At 50.8% G+C, this 10525-nt stretch overlaps 1 protein-coding gene across 1 annotated transcript; it reads right to left on the bottom strand.

Moving 5' to 3' along the window:
- Positions 1-6431: 6431 nt before the first annotated feature.
- Positions 6432-9752, bottom strand: LOC309639285 (melanoma antigen preferentially expressed in tumors-like). Its single transcript, XM_082416325.1, has 3 exons — positions 9445-9752; positions 8497-9105; positions 6432-7012 (listed from the first exon to the last, which is right to left on the bottom strand). The coding sequence occupies exons 1-3, from the start codon at positions 9735-9737 to the stop codon at positions 6436-6438; spliced, it is 1479 nt and encodes a 492-aa protein (XP_082272451.1). The 5' UTR covers positions 9738-9752; the 3' UTR covers positions 6432-6435.
- Between the last annotated feature and the right edge of the window lie 773 nt (positions 9753-10525).

The raw sequence follows: 10525 nt of genomic DNA, 5'->3' as shown, positions 1-10525 counted from the left end.
GCGTGCCACAGCTACTGAAGCCCGCATGCCTAGAGCCCGTGCTCCACAACAAGAGAAGCCACCACAATGAGAAGCCTGCGCACTGCATTGAAGGGTAGCTGCAACTAGAGAAATCCTGCGCGCAGCAACGAAGACCCAATGAAGCCAAAAATTAATTAATTAATTTTAAAAAAAGTTATGAGAAGGTGTGTATATATTATTATTATATCTAATTATTACAATATGATATACTATAGTACAGATTTTTTTTTCATGGAAAGACATTTTCTTTTAAATACTGCAGTGTGTACATGTCAATTCCAAACTCCCAATCTATCCCTTCCCCCAATCCTTCCCCCCTCCTGGTAACCATAAGCTCGTTCTCCAAGTCTGTGAGTCTCTTTCTGTTTTGTAAATAAGTGCATTTGTATCTTTTTATTTTTAGATTCTGCATATAAGCGATATCATATGATATTTGTCTTTCTCTGTCTGACTTATTTCACTTAGTATGATAATCTCCAGGTCCATCCATGTTGCTGCAAATGGCATTATTTTATTTTTTTTTAATGGCCGAGTAATATTCCATTGTATATATGTACTACATCTTCTTTATCCACTTCTCTGTTGATGGACATTTAAGTTGTTTCCATGTCTTGGCTATTGTAAACAGCACTGCAATAAACATTAGGGTGCATGTATCCTTTAGAACCATGTTTTTCACTGGATATATGCCCAAGAGTGGGATCGCTGGATCATAAGGTAGCTCTATTTTTAGGTTGTTTTTTTTTTTTAGCATCTTTATTGGAGTATAATTGCTTTACAGTGTTGTGTTAGTTTCTGTTGTATAACAAAGTGAATCAGCTATATGTATACATATATCCCCATATCCCCTCCCTCTTGAGCCTCCCTCCCACCCTCCCTATCCCACCCCTCTAGGTGGTCACAAAGCACCGAGCTGATCTCCCTGTGCTATGCAGCTGCTTCCCACTAGCTATCTATTTTACATTTGGTAGTGTATATATGTCAATGCTGCTTTCTCACTTAATCCCAGCTTACCCTTCTCCCTCCCCATGTCCTAAAGTCCATTCTCTACATCTGTGTCTTTATTCCTGTCCTGCCCCTAGGTTCATCAGAACCATTTTTTTTAGATTCCATATTTATGTGTTAGCATACGGTATTTGTTTTTCTCTTTCTGACTTACTTCACTCTGTATGACAGACTCTAGTTCCATCCACCTCACTACAAATAACTCAATTTCGTTTCTTTTTATGGCTGAGTAATATTCCATTGTATATATGTGCCACATCTTCTTTATCCATTCATCTGTCAGTGGACACTTAGGTTGCTTCCATGTCCTGGCTATTGTAAATAGAGCTGCAATTAACACTGTGGTACATGACTCTTTTTAAATTATGGTTTTCTCAGGGTATATGCCCAGTAGTGGGATTGCTGGGTCATATGGTAGTTCTATTTTTAGTTTTTTAAGGACCTCCATACTGTTCTCCATAGTGGCTGTATTAATTTACGTTCCCACCAACAGTGCAAGAGGGTTCCCTTTTCTCCACACCCTCTCCAGCATTTATTGTTTGCAGATTTTTTGATGATGGCCATTCTGACTGCTGTGAGGTGATACCTCATTGTAGTTTTGATTTGCATTTCTCTAACAATTAGTGATATTGAGCATCTTTTCATGTGCCTCTTGGCCATCTGAGATGTTAAGAAACTTGCTCACAATCACAAAATAAATCACATCCCAGGCCTGGAGCTTGGCAATGGGTCTATAGATCCTGAACTCTTAATCCCTCACGTGCACCTCTCTTTCAATAAAGTCTCAAGTGTCCGGGGTCTGCCAGACATGATGCCAGGTTCTGGAGCACAGAAGTAAATGGTAACTACCTCCCTGGATCGTTATGACTATTAAATAAAATAATGCATGCAAATAACTTTGTACTATTGTGAAACTCAGCCTTCAAGATGGCCCTCGATGATCCCTGCACCCTGGTCTTCACACCCTTGTATCATGACCTCTCACAAGGAGCAGGGCACCAGCAGGATACTGTGGAGTGCTAGTGTGTGATTTCCAAGATTAGATCACAATGGATATTCTGCCTTGCTCTCTTGGATCACCCGCTCTGGTTGAAGCCAGCCAGCAGCCGTGTCATGGGAACACTCCGGCAGCCCTCTGGGGAAGTCCACGTGGGGAGGCACTGAGGCCTCCAGCCAAAAGCCAAGGGAGAGAGCCATCCTGGGGGAGGATTCTCCAGCACAAGTCAAGTCTGTCAAGTCTTCAGACGAATAAGCCGATTAAGCCAGTATTTTGAGTCGACCCTCATAAGAGACTCTGAGCCAGAAACACCCGGCTAAGCCACAGTAACTGTGCAGCAGGAAACAGTTATTGTTTTAAGCCCCTACGTTTTGGGATCATTTATTTTGTAGCCACATCATTGGCCATGGGGGGTAAACTCAACCTCCAGCCCCTCTCTCCTCCCTGGAGGTCAGCACGCTGGGACTGATTGTTTCAACCCTCTAATCACAGGATTGGCCCCACTGGCAACCACCCCCCAGCCTTAGGTGCTTTCCTGAAGTCACCTCATTAACATAACAAAAGACACCTTGATCACTCTCATCACTTAGGTAATGCCAAAGGTTTTAGGAGGCAGTCAGATTTCATCTCTGTCCTGAACCATTTTGGTCCATTTAAGGGATTGCGTGGAAGCACTTCTCTACCCGTCAACTAAAACACTGGGGGAACTGAGCTGGAAGAAAGAAGCAAGTGGAGCTGGATCTTCACCAATGAGTTAAGTGAGGAAAACATGGGTCCATCTCCTCAAAGGAAGATAAGATATTGAATAGCCTGTGGACTAGAACAAAGCCATGCAGGTGCCCACTGGGGTCATGAGTGTGGGGAGTATGTAGAGGTCAGACCCCGGGCCCCACCGGGCACTTGTGCATCTCACACGAAACCCACTCTGGCACTTTTGGGTCCACATGGCACCCACCACTGCATTTCTGCAGTTCAAAGTTTCCCACGACACAGACTCAGCGTCTCCAACTCCCCTCCAACTTCGTGTCAGCTGCAAAGTCTAGGCGATTTCTCTCAGAACCTAGTTGTATAAGCCCCCTTATTAGTACCTCATTGTTGTTTTGATTTGCATTTCTCTAATAATTAGTGATGTTGGGCATCTTTTCATGTACCTATCGGCCATCTGTATGTCTTCTTTGGAGAAATGTCTATTTAGGTCTTCTGCTCATTTTTCGACTGGGTTTTTTTTTTTGGTTATTGAATTGTAGGAGCTGTTTGTATATTTGGGAAATTAAGCCCTTGTTGTTCGCATCATTTGCAAATATTTTCTCCCAGTCCGTAGGCTGTCTTTTCGTTTTGTTTACGGTTTCCTTTGCTGTGCAAAAGCTTTGCTGTGCGATAAGTTTGATTAGGCCCCATTTGTTTTTATTTTTATTTCTATTGCTTTGGGAGACTGACCTAAGAAAACATTGGTACGAGACTTATGTCAGAGAATGTTTTGTGTGGCCTTTTTTTTTTGTCCGCGCTGCACAGTTTGCAGGATCTTAGTTCCCAGACCAGGGATGGAATCCAGGCCAAGGCAGTGAAAGCGCCCAGTCCTAATCACTGGACTGCCAGGGAACTCCCATGTCAGGCCTTCTTTTGGTCTTGTTTCTGCCTGTGGCTGTTTCCCTGTGTTAGATTGCTCTCTGGCTCTTTTCTATTCAGCTTCACCCCTCTCACATCTTATCCCTCAGCTGCCCTAACCCCACTGCCTGTCCGACGTGCAGCTGGGGCTGCTCCTGGGTAAATGGTTACTTCCAATCATCCCACCCTATGTGCCATACTCTCCCTGCCTGCTTCCCAGCAGCTGGAGACCCCGCTCGCCCCCACCCCCGACAGGGCCTCCATCCACATGGCCCCCGGACCCCTGGGCGCCCAGCAGTCACTACCTCCCCATGCCCCATCCTTACGGATGAGCTTCCTCTCCAGCCAAACGACTTTCAGAACCTCACTGCATTGATAGCATATGCCTCTTTGAACATGTTGACAAAATCTAAATTCTGAACAAAGACTCTTGTAAGATTTCTTTCTCAAGTGTGGTCTCTGGGCCAAATAAAGTCCCAAGTGCAGGGCACCCTGCTTGAGAAGCAAGAGGCAGTGTTCACTTTTGTTTTTCTTCCTTTACTTGCATCGGGCAGCTAATAATCACCACTGTCCTATATGGGGCCATCCATGACCGGGGCAAGTGCCTTCCATAGGTTAGCCCTGTGGGTGACCTCACTGCAACGTCATGAGGCCAGTGTTATTATCTGTTTTGCGGCTGAGGAATCTGGCACTGAGATCACACGATCTCTGCCTCTGTTCTTCCTCATGGAGAATCTGCTCGTCCTGTATACTTTTCCTCATATCCCAGAGGTGCCAGTTCCCGTTCCGGAAGATATGCTCTGTAACTTAGGGATGCTTGGGGATGCTGAGACTGGGTGCGCACTGGGGAAAAGTAAGAGAGATCTTTTCCTGACCCCCTTTTTCCCAGCACACCATCACTTATACAGATTTCTGCATTCTCTCTCCTTTCAGAAATGGCAAAGCATGTCCACAAGCCGAGGGGTCCATTTCTTGTTCTTTCTTACGGGGCATAGGGTAGGGGGCTGGAAGGGATGGGGCAGAAGAAAAGAGGGTGCCTGCTAGGGGAAGAAGATAGAGAAGGGCCAGTGGCTGTGTGGCAGGATAAGGGATTGCTGACAGCTGGCCACACCAGATAGGCGGTGGAGGATGGCTCACGGTCAGGGGACATGCAGACGAGCCCTGCCCCGGCCTTCGTGTGTGGCCTTCTCCCCAGGTCGTGCGTGGGAAGCCAGGTAAGGCAGCCCAGGGCCACGGGGCGGACCCCACTGTATAACATGTCCCCCCTTTTTTTTTTTTTTTTGTAAATTTATTTAATTATTTTTGGCTGTGTTGGGTCTTCGTTGCTGCGCGCGGACTCTCTCTAGTTGCGGCGAGCGGGGGCTGCTCTTCATTGCGGTGTATGGGCTTCTCACTGCGGTGGCTTCTCGTTTCAGGGCACGGGCTCTAGGCACGCAGGCATCAGTAGTTGTAGCGTGCAGGCTCAGTAGTTGTGACGCATGGGCTTAGTTGCTCTGCGGCATGCAGGATCTTCCCGGACCAGGGCTCAAACCCGTGTCCCCTGCATTGGCAGGCAGATTCTTAACCACTGCGCCCCCAGAGAAGCCCGTGTCCCTTTCATTTGGATGGGCTGTCTTGGGGGGTCCCACGGGGTGGCCTCACCACACCCCCAAACCAAGTCTGACGTTCACCTGCTCTACCTAAGTGCTCCCAAGACCTGGCGTGGGTTTGTTCTCTCTTGGGACCCAGAATCCAGGGCATCTCACTGGCTCAGAGCTGGATTATCACCTCCTTGACAGGGAAGAAGGGGGGGTCTTCCCGGAAGAAGGGTATTCTCACCCTGGTGTGACCTACCTCCGCACAAAATGATGAACTCTTTTCAATGTGGGAAACGAATAGTAAACAAATGTTATTTGTCTATGTGAGCTTACTATTATTCTGCTAGGAGGAATTAAGATGTTTTTACAGGACACAACTAATTGAATTCAAGGGGCTGGACGCAGTGGGAAGGAGGGTGTGGGCTGGTGAGTCCCAGAGGCTCCAGATGGTCTGTGGGTGGATTTTCCCCTCAGGACTCGGGGCCTGACTTTGCACATTGAAGCCCTATCCTGGCACCACCCAGGGCCAGGGATGGAGGCTGTGTATCTGCTGGATCCACTGGGGAGGGTGCTAGAGTCCAGGGCCTGCGTGGAGTCAGCAGCGAGGGTCCCTTGGAAGAATGTTCCCTCCAGTGGTGCTCATTATTGGACACTTAGTACGTTCCAGGCCCTGATGATGCACCTTGTGTGCAATGATAGACTGAACAGCCACAGAAGTGAGGAGGTAACAGATGATCCAGAAACAAGACCAAAGGGAGGGAGAAATGGTGCTGTTAACTCTTGAGGCCGAACCTCGTCCAGCCTAGGGTGCCTGGGCCTCACACATGCTGACTTCTTATTTAATCACTAACAGGAGATTCCTGAGGTTTAAATGGGAGAATCACAGTCACAGATCACAGTGAACACCAGGTGATTGACACTGAGGTTCCCTTTATTTCTGACCATTTCTTTATAACCATCCACATAGGGATAACACCCCCATCTACTTCTCAAGCCTGAATCCCCCTCTAGAAATTCAGATTCACATTTCTAAATCTATAGGATGCATCTCCCTGAAGATCCCATCAACCCCCAAGTCACCATCCCCCCGGCCTGCTCTGAATCACCTTTCCTTTTCCCGCTAACAATGAACAACTGTCTGAAACTATAGCTTGTGTTTCTTCGAGATGCGCTGAGGTCTGAGCGGCAGTGCCCGCATGCCAGGACAAAGCCTGCGGCTCGTTCGCTGGGCTAGGCGGCCATGTAACAGGGGCACAGGATGGGCTCTGGGTTGTAGAAGGTCCTGTCGCCACAGTGCGGACAGGGGTTGGCGCTGAACCAGAACACACTGGGCTGCCCCAACTCCCGCAGCATCTGCTTGAGCCGGGCGTGCAGGTGCGCCAGGCGGCCCAGGTGGAGGGTGCCGCGCACGTCCTCGTAGCTCTCCAAGGGCGCGGGGTACAGCACGTGGCTCAGGTTGCTCAGCCCCGCGGTGTGGCGCAGCAGGCTCTCCAGCACAGCCATCGAGATGGGGTTGCCGCAGAAGCTGAAGGTGGTGAGGTGGGAGCAGTGGCTCAGGGCGGGCAGGAGGGCGCTGAACTGGGAGTCCATGATGCCACACTCGTCCAGGTCCAGGTCCTGGAGGGTGGCCGAGGCCTTCTCGATCAGGACCCGGAGGGGCTCAGAGCTTATGCTGGTCAGGTTGACCCCGCTAAGGCCCAGATCCTTCAGCTGGCTGACGCTCGGGCACTGCGACAGATGCATCAGGTCTGACTCCGAAATCAGGCAGTTGGTAATCGACAAGGTCTCCAGGGGGTTCTTCAGACACCTGGAGAGAGACAGAGCAGTCAGCCCCGGGAGGATGGAGGTGGTGGGCGGAGGGATGTGGGGTGGCCCAGGCCTCAAGGGAAGAGAAGCCCATTTCACCAGATCCCAGTCTTCCGGAGGATGCTGCATGGTCAAAGGAGAGGTGTCAGGTCAGCCCAAGGTTGAGCGGGGTCCTTCCCCATCCCTTCTCTGCCGTGTGACGCGGTCAAGGGAAGGAATCCTCAAGTGCTTCCTGTGCTCACCCGTCAGGTGGGGGACGACGTACCCCTGCCAGGTGTTGTGAGCACAGGTAAGGTAACAATGGCAGGTGCCCACCGGGGAGCCTGACACCATGTCCCAAGCGAGAGAGGGGATCAGCAAACTACAGTATTGGGAGACATGACCTAAACTGCTTTCAACTCGGGCTCCCTTCCTGCCACCTCCTGGACCCCATCATCCGTTTTTCTGTTCCCAGTGAGGGTACTGGGATCTGTGCTTAAAGGGCTAAGCCAGGCAAGGTCTGGCAACGTCCAGAGGGGTCCAGCCGGCAGGGGCTAACTCTGGTCACTGTATCAGCCACAAACCACCCTCACTTTCCACAACTCTTTTTTTTTTTTTTTGTCCTTGTTGAATGAACACGTTTATTCCTAATGCTTTGAGTCTGCAGTTTCCAGAAAGGAAATCAATCCAACTCTTTCACACAAATAAATCAGGCTGCATTCTCTCATTTTTCATCATTGTGTTCCAGGTAAAGCTATGATTCTATCTTAAGAATGAAAAACAAATTTCTAGAAGAAGTAATTTGTTACTGAAGAATTCCTATGTAATCAGAAGCCTTAGAAGCAAATAATAATTGTAATTTGGACTCGAGATTGGAACCACTTCAATAATGATACTCATTTGATTTTTTGTTTCTCTTCTCTGGACTACTTAGGAGCAATAACTGCTTAATGTCCTGATGGACTCCACAATTCTTCACTCCTGCTCCCTCCCCGTCATCTCCAGAATCACCCATTTCCCACATCACACCTCACCTGGAGCCTAAAGCAACCCGGGACAGACAGGAAAGTGGGATAGGTGGGAGGGACAGGCTCACGTGGACCAACTGCTCAGCACAGAGCTTCCGATTTGAAACCTCACGTTGGATGGGCTTTCCCCTGGTCAATGTCCTCCTTGCTTAGTTATTTTCCATCATCTCAGCTTAGACATCACTCTCTCAGGAAGAATTCCCAAAGCCACCCTCACCTGGCCCAAAGCCCCCAAGATGCAGATTCCCAGCAAAGAGCCCCCTTTGACAGGCATCTAACTGAGGCCACACCTCTGACCCTAACCTGGGAGGCTATGTGACAAGATGCCAGGGGACGGAGTGGTGGCATCGTGTGGACCTCTGAGTGGCCTGTGCACCCTGGCACCATCCATGGCAGGCAGACGGTAGACAGACACCCCACGGGTAATGAAACGAGAGGGGCCTGCCCTGGTCTGCAGAGAGACAGCACCACGCCTCACCTGAGCACCTGGTCCAGGCGGCCCTCAAGGAAGGAGATGGAGTCCAGGTAGAGCTCCTGCAGGTGCTGCAGGCTGAGAAACTGGGCGGTGAGCTGGCTGATGCAGTGCTCCTCCTTGCCGGAGGCGGCGTGCGGCATCATGTGGATGTGGGAGAGGAGCAGCCGGCGCAGGTTGACCATCTGGCCCAGGTGTGGCGCGAACCTGCCCAGGGTGGCCAGCTTCCAGGTGCAGTTCACCTCCAGGTCCTGGACAGAGTCGAGCTGCACCAGCTTCAGGATCTTCCTCATGTTCTGCATCGGCATGGTGAAGACCCTCAGCTTCTGACAGCACAGGCGGAGTGAGCCCCTCCTCTGCTTGACCTTCTTCAGGAGGTAGCTGAGGGACGGGTCAGGGGTGCCCTCCTCGAGGTACAGGTCTATGAGCACCTCCACGGGGGCGCAGGTCTGCTTCGGCCACGCCCTTGCACCTTCCACCCGGCGCCTCTTCCTCATGGGCTGGGCCGCCTCAGACTCCAGCAGCGAGCACACACCAGCCCTGGTGCCAGACCACACGGTCCAGAAGTCCTGGTGGGCGTTCTGGCGCAAATCCAGCACCTGCAGCTTCCACCGCCTGCGGGACAACGGGAGACACACTGAGCTGTGCGGAGACCCACAGGGACCAGGACCGCATGGCTCAGAACCCAGGCAAGGGTGCGACACCCCAGACACCAGCTGCTCCTCGAGCTTCCGGGGCCCCTCCTGGTCCCCACTTTAAGTGCCGTGAGGAGAGGGTGGGCCCATGTGCCTTTTGTCACCTCTGCACCTTAAGTAGCCCTGCACGCCCGAAAGCCTAGTCCCAGAGTGGCCCAGCCACGGCCCCAAGGCCTCCCCGTGGCCCCGCACCCTCCCTGACGCCAGCTGCGTCTTGCTCAGACCCCCAGGCCCCACCCGCCTGCCGGGTCGCCCTCACCTGGGGCGGACTTCCTGGGCAAGCAGGACGTCCAGGCCATCGATTGCAGCTTGGAAGGTCTCCAGCTGAGGCTTGTGTTCCTTCATCAGGGCCCCCAGCGGGAGGCAGGGGAAGGGCCAGGCCTGCACCATCGCCTTCAGGGCCTGGCTGCGCATCCCGGCAAAGGCCGCGAAGAACAGGGGCGGGAAGAGCTCAGCGGGCAGCTCCTCCAGAGCGGCGATGGCCAAGGCCTCATCCCTCAGCAGGCTCTGGCCGGCCAGTTCCAGGAGTTGCGGCGGGGCCCGGATGCCCATCCTGAAGAATCTGCTCCGTAACGCCTCCTGGAGGGACACCAGAGAGCAAGGGGTGGGTCCTTCTCGGGCCAAGGATGGGCGACCCTGCCGTCCCTCCACCCTCTAGGGGACCCAACGCAGGACCAAAGACACCCCTCTGGCCACAAAGCCACAGCTCTGGCCCTGCTGGCGCCAGGTCCCAATGATGGGACAAGGTGACCTCTCGCCCCATCCCATATCCACCTGCTGCTGCGTTTAATCCCAGCTCCTCTGACAGGTGAGTACCTAGAAGCCTGACAGCTGACCCCACCCTCTCCGGAGACAAGCTTCTGATTATCACTCAAGGACTGAAAACAACAGGAATAAGGAGTTTAGCCCAACATGGTCTCTTCCTAAACTCCAACAAATAACCCAGATGGGAAAGATGGAGGAGCACCACACAGTGGGTACTGTTACCCCATTTAAAAATCTTTAAATCAGAAGCCATAAAGCAGCATGACAGTATTTGATAGCATGTGATGTTAGAGATTAAGAAAAAAAAAAAACTGATTCCAAGATGTACCTACGAGTATTATTATTACGATTTAGTTCAGAGGAACAAAGCGTTCACAATTAGAACAAAGCCTCCACTCTTTAAAATATTCCGTGGAATTTTTTTTTATTCCATGGAATTAAAAAAAAAAAAACTTTTCATTTCTAAAACGAAAACAAACCAAAAAAGCCCTTTAAACTAGTAAAAATCACAAAACCATAAATGATATGAACTATAATTACTGGTCACAAACCAAATACATAAAATGTCATCAAAA

Source organism: Balaenoptera physalus (assembly GCF_965194825.1).
Source record: "Balaenoptera physalus genome assembly, chromosome: 12".
NCBI lineage: Eukaryota > Metazoa > Chordata > Mammalia > Artiodactyla > Balaenopteridae > Balaenoptera > Balaenoptera physalus.
The sequence above is the reverse complement of the archived record's forward strand: the minus strand, read 5'-3'. Positions and strand labels throughout refer to the sequence as shown.